The sequence below is a fragment of the Rhipicephalus microplus genome, unplaced genomic scaffold, assembly GCF_043290135.1.
Source record: "Rhipicephalus microplus isolate Deutch F79 unplaced genomic scaffold, USDA_Rmic scaffold_17, whole genome shotgun sequence".
Classification (NCBI taxonomy): domain Eukaryota; kingdom Metazoa; phylum Arthropoda; class Arachnida; order Ixodida; family Ixodidae; genus Rhipicephalus; species Rhipicephalus microplus.
In genome coordinates, this window is record NW_027464590.1 from 15,410,019 (window position 1) to 15,435,982 (window position 25,964).

At 44.2% G+C, this 25,964-nt stretch overlaps 1 protein-coding gene and 1 long non-coding RNA gene across 2 annotated transcripts in view; one reads left to right on the plus strand and one right to left on the minus strand.

The window, feature by feature from the left end:
- LOC142785034 (protein O-mannosyl-transferase TMTC1-like) overlaps nt 1-25,964 on the minus strand; it is an 80,473-nt gene that overhangs the window by 27,459 nt on the left and 27,050 nt on the right. Inside the window, exons 2-5 of the mRNA XM_075883460.1 lie at nt 9,201-9,378; nt 8,755-8,828; nt 4,242-4,451; nt 2,806-2,884 (exon numbers count right to left, since the gene is read on the minus strand). Of these exons, the coding sequence (XP_075739575.1) occupies nt 2,806-2,884; nt 4,242-4,451; nt 8,755-8,828; nt 9,201-9,378 (541 nt within the window). The remainder of the gene's footprint in view (nt 1-2,805; nt 2,885-4,241; nt 4,452-8,754; nt 8,829-9,200; nt 9,379-25,964) is intronic.
- The window catches only part of LOC142785036 (uncharacterized), a 131,423-nt gene that overhangs the window by 14,400 nt on the left and 91,059 nt on the right, over nt 1-25,964 (plus strand). The window lies entirely within an intron of this gene.

Genomic DNA, 25,964 nt, shown 5'->3' on the forward strand with positions numbered 1-25,964 from the left:
TGCGCAGCGTGGCAACGCTATTGTTCTGGTCCAAGGCAGACTTATTGGCACCAAACTGCGCTGTTTATCAATCGCCGTTCTTTGCTTTATAAAAGCCTGTAGCCCCCCTACGCGATAAAAAATCCGCACGCACACTGTGACGGGCCCTATTTATTATGTACTTCACCGCTGAGTGGCATTTGTTGAGAAAATAGGCGACCAGTTAAGCGTCGACCTGTGTAGTACAGTGGCAACAGTTTTTCGCTCCTGAAACGAAAGGTCCGTGTCAGCCGAAGCGTTCACATTACAATGCAGGCGAAATGCCAGGCGCCTGTGTAGGTAACTGTGTGATGCCAGTTACAAGGAAACGAACCCCACATGATAAAAACTTTAAGAGCTCAACGTGTCTCATATTCATGGCGCGGTTCCAGCTCGTAAACGTCCACATACTATACCCTTACTTGGCAGAGAGCTGTGAGAATGACAAGTCTAGATGTGCTACAACAAATTGTCGGTTTTGTCATTATGTATGTGGATGTGGGAGAGTTTACAAGTTCTCAACACGCCGAAAAGATCTGCTGTTAAATACTAACCATAGCCCCAATGATTGCTTCAAATAATTTTTTACTTTCATAATACCAACATTACCAATGGAATAAGACGTGTAATGTAATAAGTTTTCTGCCTATACAGCACGACACTATCAGTGATTTTAAATGTGAAGCATTTCTTAGTGAACTTCGGTGACTTTCAGCGTATCTATCTATCTATCTATCTATCTATCTATCTATCTATCTATCTATCTATCTATCTATCTATCTATCTATCTATCTATCTATTTACCTATCTAACTAACTATCCGCCACGAATTTTGGTTCTCCTGGCTGTCCTGATAATGGTATCGATACCAAACTGGGTATGGCATAACATGGCTGCATGACGAGCATACTTGACTTGTCACAACATGAAAATCATGACTTACATTACGTGGTCCTTACTCTTGCAGTGATTTCGTTCCCATGACTTGTTGCAAAACTGTTATGGCATGACATGTTTGCATGGCAAACACAAGCGACAGACCCTAGCATGAAACTCATGGCATGCGTGTCACGTAACATCATGGCTACGTTCCACGCTCACGTTACGCTCACGGCTAATTCGCTAGCGTCACATATACCAAATTTCGTGTTACGGTATGTGTATAAATGACAAATGCATGTGACTGGTGCAAGCACGATAAACATGAGATGCGTGTCATGTAACAACATGACTACATAGCATGCTCATGATGCACTCGCGGCCGTTTCGCTAGCTTCACATGTACCAAACTCGGTATTACGCAACGCCAATCGATGACGAAAATATGTGACTGGTGCAAATATGATAACCTTGAGATGCGTGTCATGTGAGAACATTACTACACGTCATGTGAGAACATGACTACGCCACTACATTTTGACGTGACGCCGTGCGCGTGCTCGCCGGCGTTCATTTCGTCGCGTCACGCCAGCGTTGCGACGCCAGGCGCTGGTCCTGCCATACACTAGCAGGCGCCGCCGCGCTGCGTTGCTTTGACGCATGCTCATTTCAGTGCGTCCGGCGTCCCTCTGTCACAGAAAGAGGTAAACGTAGTGCAGTCTAGGTAAGCTTTGGCGCGAAATGCAGCATGTCGCATTTCGCACTGGTTGCCGTTGGGCCGCGCCGACAGACGCTGGTCACGCCTATTGCGCCTGGAGTCAGACTATAGACTGCTCGCGTTTTGCTAACGAAGCGTCGCTGTGCCCAGCGTGCGCATGCGCGTGCGTCAACGCTACATTGGAGTATATTTGGCCCTTCACGATGCGATGCGTTCGTGGCCATTTTGCTAGCTCCACATGTAGCAAATTTGGTTTTACGTGACGTCCACGTATGACGAAAATATACGACTGGTGCAAGCATGATAACCCTGAAACGAGTGTCGTCTAAGAACAAGACAACAAACCACGATTATAGCGTGCTCGCGTCCGTTTCTCTAGCTCCGCATACACTAAATTTAGTATCACGTGATGTGAATAGATGACAAAAGTAAACAACACATCGAAACTTAATAATCAAGACACGGAAGTCATGTACGTCATATTTCCCTTCACCTTTTAACGTTGTGCTGATTTTAAAGTGACATATAACTGTATTTCAATCGTGCTTCACATATCATCGATTGCAACTGTGCGTGGGATCTGCTAAATTTTTTTCATTTCGAAACAATATGAAAGTTAGATAGGGCCAAATTTCCATAGGACTGAGTTGCCGCCAATAGACGTACCTCTTGGTGAGCTTCCTGTCGATTCAGCAATTGAACTGCACCTAAGTGCTTTCCTGCTTGAAGATTCGGCAAGGCCTTTTAATAAATTACAACCTTGGGGACCGCAATATGAACTTGTAAAGCAACATTGCTTCTTCATGCTCGTCATGCTTTTTCTCTTCTTCAAATATGCACTGTAGAGTGCGTGGTACAGTGATAGTCATTTTGCTTATGACCCATATTACGGCTCCAAGCACACCAGTCCTCGCACGAACTAGACATACGCCGAGGTATACGGGTATATATGCTTCTCTTGCCATATAAACCACAGCACTTCGTTGGATATGTCAGTGGCAAATATACATAAAACATTTCGAGTTTTCAAGTGTAAGAGAAGAAAGCACAATGCGCCTTGAGTAAACACTTCAATTTTTTAGCAAGTTTGAGCATTACTACATGAATACAGATGTCCAGATAACTATGTTTAGAAGTCTTATACAGCGCTTCCTTTAACGCAGGCAAGTGTGAAGCAAGTGATCACTTACCAGTGCCGTGAGCTTCACAAGCTCACAATCCGTGATGCATCGGTAGGCAATGTCTCGTATACAGTATCTGCAGACTGGCCTGAAAGTTACAGACGCTAACTTTTTCATGTGTTTAAAGCTGTCATTGAAAATTTCGTGCGCAGATCTCTTGCACTTTTTCAAAGACATGCTCAATGACGCTCGTATATTGAAATTGAGCAACAATGTTTGAGATCACAAGATCTACTTTCGAGAGAGAACCATGGCTGGCCTTGAAGTCGAGGGTATGACGGAAGCCCATCCGGTCAGCATGAAACATTAGGCTAATGTTTGTCAACCAGAAGTCCAGACGTAACCCACATGTTATTGTGGCCCAGTAAAAGGGCTGCAACAACACAAGGGTTAACACTTGTTGCCCGAGGATATGGCTACCACGGCTTGAAAGCGGTGCTAAAAGCCTTTTTTAAACTTTCTGATAAATCAGAATCAAACGGCGCATCTGTCAGGACCAGCTGGGATCGACCTCCTCACCTTGTTCCATCTTGTTCTGACGTTCAGAACGCTGTCTGATGCACTGTTTGATTTAATGCCGAACAGCAAGTTCACTGTGGCATGCCAATGCATTTATATGAAGGTTGATGCTAAACTCTTTTATTCCTAAACATTTGCTTGTTTGTTTTCTCGAAATGTAGAAGCGAGCTCACAAAGTTTTATTGAATGCACGAGTTTGTGAAGTAGCTGTGAACCATGCGTGGTGATTGTCGAGAAGGTTTGGAAACAATAATCAGGCACACATGTTTGTGCGTTCAAAATGTGCAAACAGGTTATCCCCATCTGGTACATCTATCTCCACATGCTGAAAGGACGCAATAAAAGATATTTAAAGGGACCCTGAAACAGTTTTTACAATTTTTCGCAAACAAATTGGGCCGGTACACCAAGTTCCAAGGCTAATTTAGAGATCAATTTCAGCTCTCTGCGTAAACTGTGTAATTTATTACAACGCTTTAAAGCTGCGAATCGCTCCAGATCGCTGCGACTCCGCCAAACGGGTTTTCAACCACCTATACACCAAGCGACATGCTCTGCCTCAGTGACGTCATCACTTCCAGCTGGTCTGATTGGCTGTGGAACGTGCAGCACAGACTGCCGGTATCCAATCGGCTGCAGAATTTGTGCGTATGCGGTCTCATGCCACATCGTGACGTAGGCGCCGTCAAGGCGGAGCTTAGGCACGAGCGTTCGAAGAAAGAGTTGAGGGCAGTTGAGAGTGAAAGGCGGAGCGGAGGAGAAAGGTACTTTTTCAATACTCGTAGTTCCGTTAATATTGAGTGTTTTTTTTTTTGAACTCTGGTGCCAATGATGCTTCAGTAGTGGTCTGATAAAAAAAGGAATGTTAAAAAACTGTTTTAGGGGACCCTTTATTTCAAGTGACGGTAAAAAAATATAGAGCTTACCACTTCCGGTACTGAGCTTTATGGCACCGAGTCTCTTGTTCCGCGTGCATAGAATCACACACTAATGTGCACACTCTAAGAGCCATGCACAGCGGCAGTACTGTGATGCCTTGCTCTTTCGAGAGGAGCGCACACACGGAGAGCAGGCCACAAGCTGCGAGCCACTTCGACCTTTCATGACCTCCTTGTACATCTCGAGAACGTTGGCAGCTGTTCCGAGAAAAAAGCGAATTAGAACGCGTATCTCAGGGTTGTCTTAAACTCTGGACTCTCGTACCTGTTGAAAATAAGAACGCGAGTATTTCAGAACGTTCTTTTTTAGAGTACGCAGTCTGCGTGCAAATTGTAACGAGATGCTCATGCGACAACAAAATTACTTCGCTTATGAGATATGCAATCTGTAATTCTCTCGCCATATCCGTACATTTGTGACAAAGCAGGAGCGCGCTATTTGTGGAAAGGATGGCTGGGTAAGATGCAGTATCTGTAGTTTGACTGACCCAACATGCCGCACCGAAACGGTTTCAGTAATATAAAACCTAAAGTCACATAGCAAGGTTCATAAAAATAACCTAAAACTAAACCTCTCATATTTGCATCAGATTGCAAAACCAACAGAGGCACTATATCCAAAAATAATTGTAAAAGATCACTCGTTTATGTAGTCTGTTTAAATATCTTGGTGGGGTTGGAAGGCAGAATTATGGTAGCTGTATTTACAATTTTTACGTGGCCTGGTAGTGTGCCAGTGAAGAACATTTTGTTGAACTTCTAGAGCCCATTTAGACGTAAGTTCTCTAAACTCAGTAATGATAAATTACGCAATAATAGATGTTTATTTGAAATATGTTGACAGCCAATGTTGAGTGCACTGAGTTACTCCTAATATCACACAGCCTCTAAATCTGCACTAATGTGCCGATCATGCTCATGGCCATCTTTGTTTCATGAGAACCCAAGACCCTTCACATTATTTCTATTTTGGGATATTCTGAGCGCTAACACATTTTCGGTGCAGAAGTATGTAGCGAAAATCTCTTCAGCGGTACAGAAGAGCGCGTTAATACTTATCCTACGCATTCCCGTGTCTTTATCACTACGCCTTCACGAAAAAAAAAGCGAATAACCAACTAACAACGTTCTTGCGAAACACTCATAACTCACAATTGACTGATTGGGCAGTCTTTTCATTCAAAATTGAAAGCACCTCTCCTAAATTAAGGCGGCGATCAGGATCCAATTATTACGCTATGTAAAGTTGCTAACAATCCCCGTGCTTTACCCACCAAACCTTCATATTGGTCATTTGTACTTGACATTAAAGGTCCGTGCTTAAGCGCGAAACTGCAGCGTCCGTTCCTAGAGGTAGGTATGCCTAACAAGACTGCAGAGATAAGGCATGCGTAGGCAGCTTGTATATGAGCGGGGGTGACCTTTTTCGGAAGAAAATTACGTGCGAATCGGCAACACTGCAGCAGGGCAATTGTGCCCCGAACATTCGGCGCACATCTGATGCAATGCCTGGTGAGAAGCACACTGCTATCGAAAACGCATAAATCAGGCAACAGCTGAAGGTGAACATTTCAAAGCGTTTTTACGTAAGACTTAATTGGAGCACTATCAGTATTCTTCTTTTTCGTACTTCTTTGTTGACTGAAAGCAGAAAAGAAACACTAATAAATGCAGTAACGCCAAGAGACTTTATTTGATTATCGCAGTTCATAGTTCATAGTTCTCCAACTAAACGCTATTAAACATACTTACTCTCCAATCTTACTTAGTTCGCAAATACAAGGCCTGTAACCATGGTCATTGCTTCAGGTAAATCACGAGATTGTTTTTTGATACAAGGTCACAGCTTAATATTTCTTCTCTTTTATGAGAGATAGGTGTTATTCATCTCATTACGCAAGGTAAGAAACTCTGTCGTCAACTTTCCGCACGGATCTTTGGCATTAGGATCTACATGGTAGAATTAGTAGAATAATATAAAGTATGCAAATAACATACTGTGGAAAAAAGAAAGAATATAGGAAAATATTAAAAAAACGAAATAAGTTAAAGTCTCCCACACGCACATATACGTCCCTCGGGGACATTAGTGGCAAACCGCATATCTGCATCTTATCTCACCACGGTGCTCTAGTGGTTTCCAATTCCTGCCATGGCGGTCCATTTTCGATGGTGGTGAAAAACGTTTGATGCGCTGCGCTAAGATATACGTGGATGTTAGATCACTCCAGGTGTTCGGTAATTCTAGAGCCCTGTACGGCCTTCCTCATATCTTGTAGTAACGTGGTGTACTGGTCGAGTGTGTAAATTCATGGTGACACGTAGCGCGAGGAAAACAAGACGCAGGGAAGAACACACGGCACAGGCGCTGTCTCGCGTGTTTTTCTCTTTGTCCTAATTTTCTCGTGCTAAGTCTGGCCATCAGTCCCTCATTATTATATCGTGGTTCTGGAACGTTAGGCTATGATAATTTTTATTATTGCCAAACACTAAAATAGTCAAGCCGCCGCTGACAGTAATCGTGTCTGTGACGTGAGTTTTCAAATAAACCACATTGCGTCTATTTCAACACAGTTTGGTTCAGTTAGAAAACTTAAGCTTCCTACTCACAATGACACGTGAATTGACGATATTTTGCTGCAATAAAGTACTACCTTCTCATCAGGCGTCTGTGGTACAAACATAAAAATGAACCTAGTGGTTGGACAACTTGACAGCATGCTTTGTTTTCTCTTTATACTGCAAAGGAAGTCTGCTGCACGGCAATTCTATGCTTCAACAAAGCTCATCGGGGCAAGTGAAGCGGAATGACTATCAATCAAAAGTTATGTAAATCAATGAGTATGAAAGCTTGTTCGGCAGGATATGAAAAAAATTCTTTCGGAATCATACGCACATCGATGAAGTAGCTGCATCTTTTACAGAAGTAATTGATTGTTTTTTTCCAAAGCAAGAATAATTTATTCCGAATGTATCCCCATCCTCGTATATTCAAAAAAATGTATCATATGTGTATTTTATGACGTAGCAAGATCAGACAGAGCGACAACTGCGGGGATACGTGATGCCGAAACATTTATGCTGCTTATCAATCTATGGCACTCCTCGGTCTCTCATTTTTGGGCTTAAAGAACAATACCTAATGTAAAAAAATGTCCCACAATCGCATAGAAAAAAAAAACGTTTTATTGAAAGACCGGTTGCCTACATGAAGTTTGTGACGAAAGCCGATTGTAAAATTGACAACACAGAATTTTACTTTTGTCAATTTATTACTAAAACGCCGCACATCAGTCTGTCAGTGAGGCACGACCGGAAAGTAAAAGATCACGCACTTTGCCGGACAAAATATCTCGAAAAATAAATGCGCAGTGATTTTTCTCCATGGCCGAGTAAGTAAATATATCCGTCATCTTTCCTTTCTTCTTAGTACAGCTGCAAGATAGACGCCCGCAAAGTTTGCCAAAGGTAAGTCAACCTTTCGCGATCAGTAAAAGGGCCTCATTCATAGAAATGACATTTTTATTGCGGCAATACACCCGATAGGTATTGAGTAACTCATGTCTTGCATGAGGCTATTAAAAGGCGATTTGAAAGTGATTTTTAAGTCCTATGCCGAGAACTTGGAAGTGAAAGAGTTCAGATTCTTCGCTGGAGCAGGAGAAAGGCTAGAAACTCATATTCAAAAGCACGATTTGAAGAACTCTGGGGGATCCCATCTCAACTATGTGTTTTAATTATGATAAAGTTACAACACAGCGTTTCATTTATGGCCATTGCAAGGCAAGTCTTTTAAGTGACGACCACGGTTAGAAAATATGTCTCATATCTCGGCAATCGAGAATATAAAGACGAATAACTGAGACCACAAAACTTCACGAAGATTACTAGGTTGATCACAGTATTTTATTCCAAGAAACATTTTCCGAATTACTCTGTTGCGTAATTTGGGAGAAATACGGATGTTCCCCAAGACACAACCAATGAACCTACTTTCAAGATCGACTGTATTTTTTCTCGATTTTTATGTATTTTATTTTGGCTCATGCTAGCTGTAAAAGAAGTTTTGAAGTGTTCCGTATCACCTCTGGGTTCAACTGTGGAGATTTTATATATAGATAACGTAATGTGACAATGCAAAATGAGCAAGAATGTGTTAAAGCTTCTGTGTACAAGATTATGAATAGACTTCACAAAAACTTACCGCGTGGGAAACTTAAGCGTGCGATCAGTGGAATTTGTTGCGAAAAATAATTATGTGTAACTAAGTAAAATTAATTGTGCCAGAACAAAATCTTAGATATATAAATGGAGCTCTTACTTTCTAAAATCAAACCACTACCGATACCAGAAAAACAGAGAGGTTTTGGAGACATCTCTGTGCTTGAGTGCAACACAGTAATATCGTGGCAATTTCTGACGTCAGAGTAGCAGAATAATCACGTGCTATAATATTATTCGTGTAAGTGCACGACCAATGAACACTCACACGTATTCTTACCGGTGGTAGCAGAGGAGAGACAGCAAAAAGAAGAGGCAGCACAGCACCTCGGCACGGCCCACTATACTCGACACCTGCGCCAGGGTGACAGATATGAATAAACAAGCATGTTCTATATAGCACACTACACGACGAAAATAATAATAAAGTGCTCAGTGCGGCATATAGCTGGAACTTATACAATGCAGAAATAGAAAACAAAACAAGGAAAGAAATGAAAATTCGAGGGGCCGCAACAGTCTTAGAAGGTCTTAGCGAAACTGCACTCTTGCTTCTACTGCACACCACAACGAAACACGTAGAAGATAAGACAAAGAAAAAAAACTAGTCCAGAACACAGCAGAATTGATTTCAATATGGAGGTGAGCAGTTGAAGTAATCGATATATAAAACCAATCAGAGCAGGCGTAAATTGTTCTAGTCCTGAGAAACAAAAGAGTACTCACGGCCTCGGTGTGCACTGGATGACCAGCGAACAGCATCGCGGCCAGGCACGCATGGAGCACAGCTATTCTCATCACACGGCGTGCGACGACAGCCACCAACACTGAGCATGCGCAGTGCAGGGTGACATTGACCACGTGGTAGCCACGCACCTGCCGCCCATTGACGTAGTAGTTGGCTCTGTGAGAGAATACAAGAAGACGTGCACATGAAGAGTTTCCAGCGTAACCCATCGCAGTTAAAGTGTTTGACCGACTGCCTGGCATAGACCAAATAAATCAATGTGATGCTGCAACTGCCTCTGCAATAAGCTCTCTGTTCTCTCAAAGCGGAATTACTGCGTAAAGTCTAATCAAGTGACGAGTGAATATCCTTTAGGTGGTTGTATGGCGTCGATGCAAATGCATGTCGTAGAGAATATAACACTACTCCCTGAAAAATAACATTAGCTGTTCATTAGTGTTATTAGCGGCACGAGCACAAAGTGACGCTCTCTTAGCTTTTGTAAGCACTTCCGTCACAATACTTATTTTCGGTTTTCAAAATATTAAAAACAACCCTTTCTAAATATCTAGTATAAAATTACCAGTTCTGGTCAATATTAAAGGTTATTTCGAATACATATAATATCAGACTTTAGGTATACTTAAGTTAAAAACGCTTTGAATTTAAGGATAAATCATACTTATACACTGAAATAATTTTTTGAAAGGCAAGCTGTTTCCTTTAGAGCAGTTGCGATCACTGCGGTAACTGGCGGACAAGGTATTTTAACCAAGCGCTACTTTCTACGCCTTGAAAGATAGACTTGCAAGAAAGACGAAGGCCCCACCACGGTGGTCTAGTGGCTAAGGCACTCGGCTGCTCACCCGCAGGTCACGGGATCACATCCCGGCCTTGGCGGCTGCATTTTCCATGGAGGCGGAAATGTTGTAGGCCCGTGTACTCAGATTTCGGTGCACGTTAAAGAACCCCAGGAGATCGAAATTTTCCGGAGCTCTCCACTACGGCGTTTCCCATTATCATATAGTGGTTTTGGAACGTTAAACCCCACAAATCATCATCATCATCAAGAAAAACAAAGTGCAGGTCAGGCCAGAACCCGCGACGCTTCTCTCTCCTAACTTTTTAGCCAGTACAAAAAACTACAAAATTTTAAAGCAGTATACCCTCTGCATAGCCTGTCACGTAAGAAAGGTCGTCTGATTAGTTTACGTAGTAATTTTTGAAGCGAACTGTAAGGCATTCCTGTCTCCTCCAGCGGTACAGTGGTTACAGTGTTCGGCTGCCGATCCAAGGTCCCGAGCTATGTCCCGAAAGCTGAAGTCACACTTCGATGGATGCTATGTCTCAGGTGGCTGTTTACTCGGTGGTTCCAAGGCAGGTTAAATATCAACATATTGCGAAAATCTGTGGTACCTTCCACACCGCTTGCTTCATAGATTACACCATGCTTTCAGCAGATACAGCCTTAAATAATAAATATTATTAAGACATGTAGTTCTGTATCTTTACACGCTGGATAGATACAGCAATACAAAACTGGAAATAAGAGTTCAGTGCACCGGCGATTAGTAAGTCAGCTGCTAAAAAAACACCACCCCAATAATCCTACATCAGTGTTTTGTCGCCCCTTTTTTTCATTTTCATTCATACCTATATATATATATATATATATATATATATATATATATATATATATATATATATATATATATATATATATATATATATATATATATATATATATATATATATATATATTGTAATGACGAAAACCGAAACTGGAACTCTCTCTGGCACAGACTCGCATGCTAAGAGGAAGACGAAGTTAGATAAAGAACAGCCGGCCTGCAGCAAAGGCGTTGTCTCTTTGTCTTATTTCTCCACGTTGCAATGGCGCAGTCGATGAAGAAGACGTCATACGTCCCGGCTTCGTCATCCAGGACGCCCGCCGACGTGCAGATGCGGTAAGCGTCGCTCGGGGACGGCGTCAAGGCCTCCTCAGCAGCTGTTCACCTGCCGCCACTGCGTGGTTCTCTCATCGTAAAAACGCTGTTCACGCTTCCTCGATCATGGAGCCGACAGCCCTCCTGCAGCCGGGAGCACCTGTGCCGCCATTCGGGGACGGCGTCCAGGCCTTCTCGATGGCTCCTGGGCAGGCTTGCCCCGGCCCCACCACGACAGTACATGGCCTGTCGTTGACCGGGAATGCCGTTCACGCTTCCCACTGCGACAACGTCCTGCTCAGTGCTTCATCGGCACCTCAGCCGCTCAGGGGTGCTGTTCAAGCTCCCTCGGCCGAGGGTACCGCAGCAGTGAGTACGCTGATCGGGGAACACGTCCCCACTGGCTCCGCATGTGGGCCGCCCGAGAGTGCCACCGAGCTTTCGCGCACCATTGCGCGACTCCGCCTCGAGGTCGGCGCCCTGACAGCGTCGAGTTCTGCGATATTCCCTGCTGCCTTGCCGGGACTTCACATTATCGATGAGGCGTTGGCCGCGGCCGCCTCGCAAGACCATTCAACAACTTCCCCCGAGAGCCGCAGCAAGCTCCAGTATACTCTCGCGGCTCTTTCACACCAACTTGGCTGTGTGGCGTCGCTATTTTCTGGAGCTTCGCCTGCCGTGACACCACCACCGGCTGCCTCCGAGCTACCCGAGTTTCGCGGCTTCCAGGACGATGCCGTCGATTGGGTGGCTACCATCAATGCTCTCGGAGCTCGCAAGGGATGGAGCGACAATCAGAAGTGGTGCGTGGCCTTAGACCGCCTTCAAAATCCTGCTGCTGCGTGGCACAGGTACGAAGGCGTGCGGCAGCAGTCCTGGGCGGACTGGAGCGCCAAGCTCATTGCTGCGTTTGGAAGAAATGAGTCTGACCTCACTGCTACCTCTCATTCTACCCTCGCCACTACCGAGCAAGGGGCTATTGAGAAGCACAACGACGAGGCAGCTGCACCCTCTGCCAACCTGCCCTACCTCGGAGATCAACCTCACGAGGCGCCGCGCCCCCCTACAGCTGTGCCGCGTGCCCCCTCCCCGGACAGCTTCCCAGAGTACCCTGCGGCAATCATCGAGACAAGCTGGACGGTGTACTCCTCCGGGCAAATCTCTGACTCCGCGTCGACACCTGACACACAATTACCCTTGACCCAACTTAGGACCGCCTATAAAGCACAGAAGCCAGTGAGCCAGCCTCCAAGCTGGTCAGCCCCAAATGGCCTGGATCCATTGACCTGCTGCGTGACGACGGCGGCTCTTTCACAACCAGCCGGAGACCAAGCACACGTCACAACGGCCAGTTTGACCCATAGTAAGGAGCCGCACCATCCCCTGCCACCTTTGCCGTCATTGGCCGAGTGCGTGGACGCTCGTAACTTGCCAAATGCCGTCTCCCCTAACGAGCCACAAGTGCCTACTCCACCTGAGGAGGATGCCATCGAAGTCATTCCGGTGCAGTTCACGGTTGCTCCGGATGGCGAGGCAACTGGCCATGTCGACATGAACGCACGTGACGGATTGGCAAAAACCTCCACTTCGACCAGCAGTGCATCAGCGAAGACGCTAGAGCACGACTTGCGTCGCAAGTCTACGCGCAAAGTCTACACAGCGATGTCGCTGATATCTATCGATATAGCCCATCGTACCTTCCCTCGCTCTGAACAACGCAGGCGTCCCCGCTCAGTGTGGGCCGCAGTACTGCATACTGGTGTCCCTGCAATGTCATCCAAGCAGCGAAGGGGTAGTCATCGCGATGGTCCGCCACCAATGCGATCACTCCGCACCAGCCAGTATCACCTGCTGGGTTTACATTCTCCAGGTGACTACATTAACTTGCCGCGCGGACGCGACCTGCAACGACCACCTCGACACAGCCAGGGTCGTCCACCAGAGTACAGGACAGTTCCACAGGACAGCTCGAGGCGTGCACATGACAGACTACCACGGCACTCCCAGTGCCGCCCTCCAGAGAAAATTGCCCTTTGCGCGCTAGCAGTCATGGCCGAGTGTAATGACGAAAACCGAAACTGGAACTCTCTCTGGCACAGACTCGCATGCTAAGAGGAAGACGAAGTTAGATAAAGAACAGCCGGCCTGCAGCAAAGGCGTTGTCTCTTTGTCTTATTTCTCCACGTTACAATATATATATATATATATATATATATATATATATATATATATATATATATATGTATGTATATATATATATTAGTAACCTTTTCGTTTTCTAACGCACGTACTTAAAAAGCAAGCTTCATCAAGAGCAGCACCTTCTATGTTTTTTTTATATTATGATCCCTGCAACGATGCATGTCGTATTCCTTGAGCGCGCTAGTTCTTTTTGAATAGCATGATTCATTCGCTATCAGCAGAGGACAGACTCCGCACATTACAGCTGCACTTCGCTGTTCATTTTGTCGAGTGCAAGTACACCCTCGAAAAGATTGAAGCAGCAGAATATCTGCTTGTGCTAAACCTTCTCTGCTCAAAAGGACGGACGTCGCAAGTAGAAGCGGTGACTCACCAAGAGCGGCATTAAGCAAAAAACCAAGATGGTTTTTGGTGATAACGTCGGTCGGTTTTACTGTTTCTTTCTTTTTCGGTTTTCTTTTCTTGTGTGTTGGCAGGAGCAGCACAACCCGGTAAAAGAGACGTGTCTAGATGCGTATATAGAGACATAATTTAATACTCGATGTGTTGAAAATTACACTCGCGGCGTCTTTGAAGAGGAAGACCTATTTTTTCTTGTAACACCTTCTTTTCTCAGTGATGCTGAATGAGTGAGCATATTCTAGTTGCTTAGCAATAAAAAAAAAAGAGGTGTGCACACTTCGTTTCAAATACATACATCTCTCCTTGTTAAACAAGGTTTTAAGCCCTGCATGCACATTTAGATTGCCAGCGCAGAGAATACAATACGGTCGGCGGTGGACAGACACAGCTTTCCACTCTCTGAAAGCAGCCGCGAATCGTTCGGAGCTGCACATATAAATATTATTTACCCATTCCTATACAGTGCCCTGGCACGAAATTACTCCTCTTTTTTTTATCTAAACGAACTTTGCAAAGCCCTGCAGAACTGGTTGCAAATGCTAGTGTGCCGGCATGAACAGTTGTGTGTCAATTTTTTGTGCATTTCTTATTTAGGCCACAATACCAATCTGCCTGTCACATCAATGCGGAAAGATTATCTGTTATGCGCACACGAGTTGTTTTCCGCCACACATCTCGGAATATTCATATCACGTGGGGCTACGACACTGTTAAGAACAAAGTACATATCTTGAAACAAATGTTAGTTTATCTCGATGTCTTCTTAACCTATTGAATAAACATTGTCTAATATTAAGAAAGAAACAGCTGTGTAAGGACACTTCTACCTGTTAGATGAAATGGCTGTTTCATTTTAAACCCTGACGTAAGCTTTCGTTTCTTCCTTGTACAAATCGTTAACGTCACTCAGGGAATATAGACACCTTGTTTTTTACACCAAAGCTACGTGCAAAAATTGAGCAGTTCCTGCCTATCTGATAACCTCATGACTTGGTCAGAAAACAGCGGCATGCTTAGCACGTTCGATGCTTCCCCCCCTCCTTTTTTTTGTTTCAACGCAATTCATCATAGCAAAACAGCGCAAAAAAAAACACGAGCACACAGGAAGAAGACAAAGCAAGTGTCTTCTTCCTGTGTCCACGTGCTTTTCGCGCTATTTTAAAATGTAGTACCAACTAGCTCGACTTCCTGTATAATGTATCATTCTCACTGCTTTTTACATCTGCAATTATCTGAAATATCAAACCTGAAGCAGCATTTTCGTATCGTGCTGACATACATAACCTTTCGTGAGAGCCCGGACCCCTGACGCTTAAAAGCCCATATCGCCCTTCACCGAGCAGCGGGAGAGAAGTGCACCCTTCTGGGGTGGTGTAGATGTGAGCACCGCGGGCATCGATTAATCCCCGGCACTTGTTATAAAAGACGACGGGGTTCATATCCAAGGCTTAACCTCCAAGCGTTTCCTAGGGTGTCCTCTCTTCCCCCTGTCGACTTCCCCCTAGAGCTGCGGTACGAAATCAGATTCCCTTCATCGCTTCCTTCGTTTACATTTTTTTTCTTCCTTATCTCATAACGACACGCTAACGACCTGTTCGCTGCGATTTTGTTCATTACTTCCTATGTGATAGACAGACGAAGAAAAAAAGAAGCTCTCGTAGAAGATGGGGACCGCAGGGGCACCCACGAAGCAAGCCGGTATGAGGCGAAGAAAACGGTCGATAACAATTCAGCTTATGGCTTTCCACTGACGAGTCTACAAAGTGCACGGCGCTTACTGCATAGCCGATTTCTCGTTTGTCTATTACGGGAAATGCAGTTATGGTGTACGAAGGGCCCCATTAAAGAGGTTCTTTTGCGTCAGTAATAACTGCTGTGCAAAGAGTAAAGAGCATGGCTGCAATGAAAAAAATCTTTCTCAGAAGGTACATGCGGCAAAATAGGACTTGAAAATTCATAATATTAAGTATATATAAAATGTGTCAAGAGAGATACAACAGTCCTCAATAATCAGGCAAATGCGATATTTGTTCTATTCCTACACAATTACTACTTCGGCGGCTCCAGGCATCCTAATATTGCTGAAAATATCATTTCGAACTGTAGCTACGAGGTAAAGTTATTTTATAAAATAGTGGAGTCAAGCGATTATATCAAGTTGGAGAAATAAAGTAATTCACTCAAAAAACCCTTTGCTGCTTTCAGATTTCGAAAAAAAAGCAGCCTGAAGAAATATTTATGAAGCAATTAAATTCGGCCGAGTTCTTTGGGAAAATTCTAACCAAAACGTGTTAGAACGCAAGTGACATATTCTGCTGCAAAGCTCAAAAAGAGTTATCTTCGTTATATCAAACATCCATCGACTTTTTTGCGTGAGTGTGCGCACTGCGCTAGCAATTATAGGATGCGTGACGCACATATGTTAACAAACGAGGAATAAATGCACATTTGTAATCGTTTTCGTCAACAGTGAAGTGATTCTAGTCGCATCCATGTTTTCGGGTATGCCAATTAGCATGGAAATCAATTTCGTTTGTGCCATTGAATTTTGTTGAATTTTAATGGGCACCATAAATACAACAGAAAGATTTGTCGACATAGACGAGAGCACGCCAATCTCGCAACCAGGCGCCTTTGGCGGTATACCCTCCCTCGCATAGACGCCATAATTTGTTTGCAACTGCCAAGGCGCACCTCGCTAGCATGAATTGCAGTGGCCCTGGGAGTTTAAAATGCGGAAAAGCGCCTGTTCACGCTGCCCCCGCTTATAACAATTCATCTGGATACCACTGCGCTGTCATCTGATGCGACAACAACCAGCGCAAGAGTAATAGATTGATAAGCACTGCCTTTGAAGTTCACAGCGCATCGCGGGAATCGTGCTGGTGCGGTGTTTTGCGATTGCACAAACTTCCATCCGCAACGAAAAACGCCGAGCTCCGCCACCGGTGGATATGATGTCAATCGGCAGGAAAAACTATGAGTCCAGTAAAGGTGTACGAGTAAATATAAATAATGCGTTTACTCAAGCGCAACGCCAGCTGTTCCGCTTCAAAGCATTTTGCGTGCAGTATGACTGAATAGTATGCAGCACCGAATCATTATCGTACTCTTTCGCAGGCTGCATGCCAGTAATTGGATATATTACGACTCACGCGTGGATGCAAGCACCGCGCAGTTATACTTCTGTAACGGCGTACTATAGCAATGCAAAGCCACGTGAATGGCGTGAAAAGTATAGCTTTCAACTCAGTCGAACTGCGGCATGCCTTCACTCCCTAGGCGAATCTGTGCTTTCTGTCGGCGTCAACGTAGCATTTTAAAATCTTGTTCTGGTTGGCAGTTTTGCAACGCGTGTGTTCTGAGTGCCCGGAATGAGTGGCAAATGATCAACACAGTGGATGAGTGCAAGTTGGAGCGAGATTCTAGCACTACCCTACTGAAAAATTCCGTTTGAAATCTTACTGAAAACACTTGGACTCCATACGATTTCCTTATGAGCTATACGGAATGTGTACGGATTTTTATGGAAACATACGGAAGTTGTATGGCGTATACGCAAATTTCTTTAGGGAAAATATGGAAGGATGCGGAAATTATATGGAACATACGGAAAATTTCTTAGGAAGATATAGAAAGATACAGAAGGCATGTGGTATATACGAAATATTACTTAAGGAAAATATGGAAAGGTGTGAAAATATGGAAAGCTTTATGGAGTATACGGAAACTTCCTTAAGGAAGTTCTACGGAGCTTACGGAAATATTGAAGAATAAGGAGTGCGAGCAGACTAATAAGATTGGAGATGTTCATGTCACTAGATTCAAATACCATTCAATCCATGGTGGCGCTACATCGCGTCCAGAAAAAGTAATGTCATTGCGATTGTACGTGATGTCAATGTCAACAATTCAGAAATAAATGGCCGCGAAAATTTAAGAAGGAAAATGTAGAGTGATAAAAAAGTGAATATATACAGAAATATTTAGTCCCGTGCCAAAATGACCAGCACATAAACGAAAAAAAAACTTCTACAGGACAAGCGCTCACTTGCAAAGTTTATTCCTTGAGTTATTCATCTTAAAAACATGCTAATTCGCTAAATAAATACGCATAGAAATTTTATATCGCAGAATAAATGGTGACCATGAGCCAAGACAACCCGCTGAACCAGTACACACACAGCTGATAAAATAACCACAAGCAACAAGGCGTGCGCGGCGTGACAAAAAAAACTAAACGGTTGACGCCGACTTACAACACAAATTCTTCCTTGCCACAGCCAAAGCACGCTGCAGTGCAACTGAGTCGAAAGCAACGCTTTCCGCTAATCGTGTTTTTTTTTCAATCGCAATAGTAAGCACTTGATGAAGTTGCTTACGAAGTCTGCCATGCACGTGCTGTAGACATTTCGGGCTGCCGAGGAAGGTCTCCTCGACGTTTCACACAAGTTCAGAAGAAAATTCTAGGAGAGCGAAACATTCTTGCAGGCGAAACGCGAAACATTCTTGCAGCCGAACTCGGGTTGTGCAGTTTCCCGTTTGGTTTGCGCAGCGTCTGCTCGCGTGGCAGTGCATGGGTGTTGCTTCGCCACGCTTGAAACAGATGGCGCGACGTGCTTTTGAACATGTCAGCACGCTCGGAACTCGCTGTGTCCGGGTGTGTATCTTTAGGCTGCAATTTGTTCTGCGCAAGCAAAACTTCAACCTCTCTATTTCAAATAAAGGTCCAACTCCCATATTCAAAAAGCTAATAAATTTAACATCTCGATGGCTGCCCCAAAAAATGCGTTTAATGGTCTTTATATGCCTAGTCCTAAAGAAAAGTGAGTTGTGATGACAGAAAGCAAATATCACATTTTCCTGATTGTTTCCTAATTTCTTGAATTACACAGTATACGTCCAAGTTAAGCCAACACTGTGCCTGCTTCAATCGATCAGCGGGAACAGACGTGTCAATTCAGCGCAAGAAGCTCAATTGGCCACTGTCGAAGGCTTGGCAATAAGAACCACTTCATTGCAAATAAATTTTAAAAAAAGACACACACCACTTGATTCCACATTACGAAAGAAAAAGTTCTGCAAACAGCTAGGTGATGGTTATCAGCAAAAATATATACGGCGATGAAAAAATGTGATGCATGCGCATCAGAACAGTGAACGTTCATGAACGGTATCTTCGGAGACGCTGCTCGCTCTTTGACCTGGTTAGGTTGCGCTAGTAAAGCATGCTTGACCGAATACGTAAAGGCGTAGGTGACGCTGAACTGAGGAACGCCGCTACGCACGATCGCATCCCGGGAAGTCCAACGCAACCTCAATTTACCCCGGTTACTCTCTTGTGGGTCACTCTCTCTGAATGCATTATGCATTTGTATGCCCACGTATTATAGAAATAACCGGGGGCTTGTGCTTTCGGATTTGCCAAAAATACCATCACGTTCCCCTTGACGACCAATCTTGGTAGGAGCGCGGATTCGCTCAAGCCACAATTAAGGTAAGCATCAAATATCAGAATTGCTCAGCCAGAAATGCGGACGCATGAACTCTCACTATCTGCTTCAATAGCGTACTGCTGCGCATCATCTGAAAGAGTTTAGCCAAGTTTAGCCACACTCTGCGTACTCTGTTTGACATATGGGGCAGCTTTACATAAACCAGAAATAGAACAATAGAGCAAGCCTCAAATGCGAAACACTGGCAACGAAGCCTCCAGCACGCTGCACCTAACTACTTTATTATCCCCTGCAGTGCACTGCTCCTCAGTTTTGCGAGTGCCAGTTCACGCTTTCAGCGCTAGCTAGCTTGTTCATGCAACCGTATGCGTCATAGACGTTCGTGACATGAAAGACAAGCGAACGGACGAAGCCCATTCTCTCCCTCTGTTGTGAAGATAGCCAGAAAACCGGACTCCCTTTTTTCCCTTTAGTTAAGTTGCTGCTCAAAGCAAAGACAGCAACAGTTGCGCACCGAAGGAGCACATGTGACATTTTAGGGGCGAAGCTTCTTAAAGGGGCACCCGTTCGTCCCTCGTCGTAGTACGTATCATGTCTTACGCTTTGAACTGCAAGGTGGTGCCGGTGGGAGATTTTTCCTGTGCGTTGTTGAACAATACAAAACACGCAACGTGCGTGTTAACTAAAAGCCGAATTCTCCTGTCTCTCATTCCCCATTAGTAGCCATTGGCGTGTACATAAAACACTATCTGACAAAAAACGGTTGCTACGTTATACTCGCCGGGCGTAATCTTCTTGGCTTTAGAAAGGTTTAGCGGGCGTTGGGCTGCAGTGTCATGAATTCAGTGAACAAGCATATAGCATAAACTCAAAGTGGTTAAAGGTGGGAAGAAGGCACGAAGCGCAAGCAGTAAGAAAGTGTGTGTGTGCCAACTCTCCTTTAGTCCTTGGAATGTCCGCTGGATGGCGCTGCTTCTATATGTGGAATATATGATGAAAAGATGCGAGACGGTGGTACTTGGAGTGTTGAATATATGGACGAACGGATACCCAGACAGGTGCGTTGACGGACGCACGGGTGGCTGCACGGACGGATGGACGCATGGACGGACGTACAGATGACGTGCGGATGCACGAACAGACGCACGCACGGACGGGCGGATGGACGCATAGGCGGCCACACAGACACACGCATGGACGAACTGAAGCAAGAACGAATAGACGGACGGATGCTTCGCCCTACTCTCCATCATTCACTCCGTGGATATGCTGCTATTTTTTTTTTCTGTTGGCGAGGAGCAGTGGGTTCTATGGCTTCCAAACTTAAACAGGAAAAACTTGTTATCTTCCGCGGGTACTCGGGTATGTTCAGAGCACTTGCTGTCAGGCGAACGAACCGCGACGACTTCGACACCGATGCTCTACATCCGCTATGAACGGAAAGTACGCAGCCTATACAGCTATTCCAATGATGACAATATTTCCCCGGTAAACAACACAATTTAAGATTTCTTTCTATCGTCGGTCAAAGTACCGTGGCACCGAGAGTTTTAAATATCACGATTTAAAAAAAGAATATAAAAAATTGGCAGATCCCACGTAAAATAGGAATCGATGATAAGTGAACAACGAATGAGAAATGTTGATGTCACTTTAAAATCAGCACAACGTTACGACGTGGAGGTGAATGTTTCCATACAAGATTTCCGTGTCATGATTATCACGTTTGAATGTGTCGTTTATCTTCGTCATTCACGTCGCGTGATACCTGATTTAGTATATGTGGAGCCAGCGAAACGGCCACAAGCATGCTATGAGCGTGTATGTTGTCATGTTCTTACATGACACACGTGTCAGGATTGTCATGTTTGCACCAGGCATACATTTCGCCATCCATCGATGTCACGTGAAACCAAACTTGGTGTATGTAAAACTGGAAAACGGCCGCGAGCGCATTATGAATGGCCCAATATACTCCAATAGCGTAGACGCGCGCGCACACTGGGCACAGCAATGCTACGTTGGCAAAACACGAGTACTCTATAGTCTGACGCCAGGCGCGACCATCATCCCTCGGCGCGGCCCGACGGCAGCCAGCACGAAATGCGATATGCTGAATTTTGCGCCGATGCGTTACCCAGACAACACTGCGTCTCCCTCTTTTCGTGACCAAGGGACGCCGGGCGCAATGAAACGCGCATGCTTCAAAGCCACGCAGCGCGGCATGCTCCTGCGAGTATATGGCAGGACCGGCGCCTGGCATGGCAACGTCGGCGTGACGAGCCGAAATGAACGCCGGCCACCTCGCCCACCGCGTCACGTCGAAATCTGTTGGAGCCTTGGCAGTGGCATGTAATCATAATCTCACATTGCATGCATCTCTTAATTACTATGTTTGCACCGGTCACACATATTCATCATCCATTGCCGTCGCATAATACCGAATATGTAGTATGTGAAGCTAGCGAAACTGCCGTGACCGCGTCAGAAGTGTGGCATGTAGTAATGTCGTTATACGACACGCATGTCGCGATCATCATGTTTGGATGTGTCATTTACCTATTTCGTCCGTACGCGTCACATAATACCGAGTTTGGTAAATGTGAAGCTAGCGAAATGACGATCAGTCCAATTATAAGCGTAGCATGTAGTCATGTTGTTACATGACACGCCTCTCAAGTTTATCATGTTTGCATCAGTATCTTACCTTCGTCATCTATTCACGTCCCGTAATACCAAACTTAATATAAATGAAGCTAGCGAAATGGCCGCCAGCACATCATGAGCGTGGCATGTGGTCATGTTGTTAAAGGAAACGCATCTAATGATTATCATGTTTGCACCAGTCACATATCTTCGTCCTCCATTCAGGTACCGTAATATCAAATTTGGTATATGTGACGCTAGCGAAACGGCCACGAGCACGTCGTTAGCGTGGCATGTAGTCATGTTGTTACATGACACACATGTCTTGATTTTCATGTTAGGGTTTGCCGCTTGTGTTCGCCATGCAATCTTGTCATACCATACCAGTTTTGCGACATGCCAAGTGAACGAACTCAACGCAAGAACAGCGAGATCATGAAATGTAAATCATGACATTGATGACAATCATGTCATGAGTTTTATGTTATGACTAGTCAAATATTATTTTCATCGAGTTTTGTTATGTCATGATAAGTTTGGTAACGATACCATTATCGAAACGGCCAGGAGAGCTGAACGTCGTAAGCGAATAGATAGATAGATAGATAGATAGATAGATAGATAGATAGATAGATAGATAGATAGATAGATAGATAGATAGATAGATAGATAGATAGATAGATAGATAGATAGATAGATAGATAGATAGATAGATAGATAGATAGATAGATAGATAGATAGATAGATAGATAGATAGATAGATAGATAGATAGATAGATAGATAGATAGATAGATAGATAGATAGATAGATAGATAGATAGATAGATACGCTCAAAGTCGCCAAATTTCGCTAAAAAATGCCTCGCATTTGAAAATGGGACGCGCAGCTACATCACCTCCGTTCGATGTAAAAGTGGTATTGAAGTGGACACCTATAAAACCAATTGATTGGTTTATTTGTGGGGTTTAACGTCCCGAAACCCCCATATGATTATGAGAGACGCCGTAGTGGAAGGCTCCGGAAATTTCGGCCACCTGGGGTTCTTTAACGTGCACCCAAATCTGAGCACACGGGCCTACAGCATTTCCGCCTCCATCGGAAATGCAGCCGCCGCCGCCGGGATTTGATACCGCGAACTGCGGGTCAGCAGCCGAGTACCTTAGCCACTAGACCACTGCGGCAGGGCACCTGTAAAACCAAACCAGCGAGTAAGATATGTTGACTTCTCCACAGTTGAGAAACAATCTGAACAACAGCTAGTGTGCAGTTGACAAGAACTGTCAGAGCAGCGAAATGAAGCCGAACCACTAGACTTCAACACATGGCTTCATGCAAGAGCGGTAGCCGATGCCACGGCGTGGCGTAAAAAAATATTGTTGAAAAAGCAGACTACTACAGCTCAAGAAAGATAACCGTTGTGCTCGCGAAGTGCTGTTGCTCAAAATACTGCGCATTCTTCGAGCAGAAAGTTGGTGGAGTGGACTCGTTCGCGGAATTGTATAATAAAACAATTGGCCCTTAACGACTTGAACCTTGTCAGAAAGTCTCTAAGACTTCTTTTTTACAGAACCTGCGTCACTTCAGTTGAAATTCACCTGCTAAAAACTAGCGTGGAACGATAAAAATGCAGCCGATAATACTGCAGATGGGTTTCCAGACAAGAAAAAGGCCGCGCGTTAAAAGATGGCGGAATATGTAACTGAAAATATGTAACTGAAGGAAAATATGTAACTGAAGAAATATGTAACTAAAAAAATAGTTTTGTGGTAAAGCACAAACAGTCACAACACGGATGTCCAAACTCCAGACACAGGAACTCGTGCTGAAACCAAGAGTTCGCAGTTCTCACGGATCTACGGGCCTAGCGTCACTTCGGGCGTCTTTTCGCAGCCACCGTTGGCATGTCGTTAACTGTCTTTGTTCTTGATTTTGCCTCTTTCTTTTTTCTTAACAGACCAGTGGGAAGCAACAAAGCTCACCCAACATATATATCATACTGACAGCTTACGAGAATGACATTTCTCATACACCGCAAGATTTTCTATGACAAATACCTGTTTGTTGGGCTAAGTTTCGGCGTATTTATTTTTTCGGGACCAGCAGTTAGCATGCAAAGCGATTTACCCATGTTATTTGGCACATAAGTGATAGGCGGCGCAGTGCAGGCCACAGAGGGTAGGCCCCACAAATCACTGCTGCCTTAAGGTGGTGGTCCCACTCCGGACGCAACCACTCCACATGTTACGCAATGTTTGCGGATGCACTGGGCGTGCTGCGCTACACAAAGAAAACTGAATTGGGATTCTGCAGAAAGCTTATTATCCTCTTTTTTCAAAGACATCTGATTTGAATGCCTGGTTGAAAGCGTTACCCTGTAGCAATGAAAATAGTGTGAGCCACAAAAGCATTTTTTCTGTACAAGCCTCCACTGTACTGAGTACGGCGAAACTATTCAACTTAACAAAGCGAAATTTACTATGCGTTTAGACTGAGTGCTATTCAAGGTTTCTATGGAAAGATATTGGACGTAAAGTAATTAGTAATTTATTTACGTTCCAAAGAATATGGCAAAACAATGAAGGTTTGTGTAAGAATATCTTTTTTTCTTTACATAGCACAACCATTATATTGAGTGGCTATGTGGACTACATTAGAATTACTTTTTATGTAAAATCGCTTAGTGCTCCGATGAAAACTTGATTAATTTTAATTGTGCCAATGGGGCAGTATATGGCTGTTCTTGGTCATGCATTACCAGCTAAGCGACAAAACTTTACTAGCTGATCCTCTAAAATTCTATATAGTGAAGCAGCAAGATCGTTACTGTGATATTATGAAGAAAAAAATTCTGTATTTTTATGCCAGAACCTAAGAAACAGCATTGATTATAGCTAATTTTTCTGCTGGCCAGTTCCGTAGAGACTCACTTTTTTCATTTTACACGCTAACTACCAACGAGTATTGCACATTTGTAGATGCATATTGCGTCTAGTATATATTTTTTTGCATTAACCTGACCACTCAGTGCTTCAAACAATGTATTTTCAATGAATCATAAATCTCACAGGCGTTTTTTGGTGGTAGCTCTATCTATCAAATGAAAAATCAAGTTGCATTATGTCACTTCAAATGTTTGCCAAAGATGGCGCAATTAAACATAACGAAACAGGTGAAACAGGTATGGATTATATGTCCAAGCTTCATCGTTTGCCTCACAAGGTGAGTGTAATCACCACTCGTAAGCAATACAACCCGTAAAAGGAGGAGGGCTGAGTAATGAATCATTTCCTGTGCCACCACGTCCGCAGGGTGGCGGCGTCGTCAAGTGGCAAATAGTTTCGGTACGCCGTATAATTGCGCGTTGGTCACGCGTTCGCAAAACCAGCGTTCCCCGCCGCATCTTTAGTAATGTGCGTCTCTTCTTGGTACAGCTGCTCGTGTTTCGCACGTTCTTTTGAGCTTTTTATGCCTGTGAGCTTCGAATTTTTGAAAGGATGGACGATGACATGCCGTGCGAATGATATGTATGTAGTGCCACTTCAAATGAGACAAGATGTTTTTTTTTTCTTTTTTGCCTTGCATATGAAAACTGTGTAGATTTCACATACTCGACAAAATACAAAAGTACCACAATATACGATGAAGAACCATTCGGTCTGAACAGACTATTGGTCAATACTTTGGCATTCGTACCAATGCATGGTTCGATGTTCACAGTCCACTCTGGTACATCCTCTTGTACCTTCACTACTTCAAGAAACTGGCGCACTTATTCGCAGAAATATTGTCACACAGATCGCCCTTCTACATCCGCATTTTCTGTGGACCTTCTCAAATTTTGTAACTGCCGAGAGTTTCAGTGTAAGCATGTATGGTCATCGAAGAATAACCTGACTTCGACGCCCATGAGAATGGCCACATGAAAAAAAAATAGTGCTGTTACATGTACTGTAGCACCAACAGACATTTTTGATGCGAAGCATTTCTTTGCGTACTGCAAGCACTTTTGGCGTGTATCAACGTATCTATCTATCTATCTATCTATCTATCTCTTTGTCTATCTAGCCGCTTACGTCTAGGTGCTTGCGCGATCGCATGAACCAAAATTAG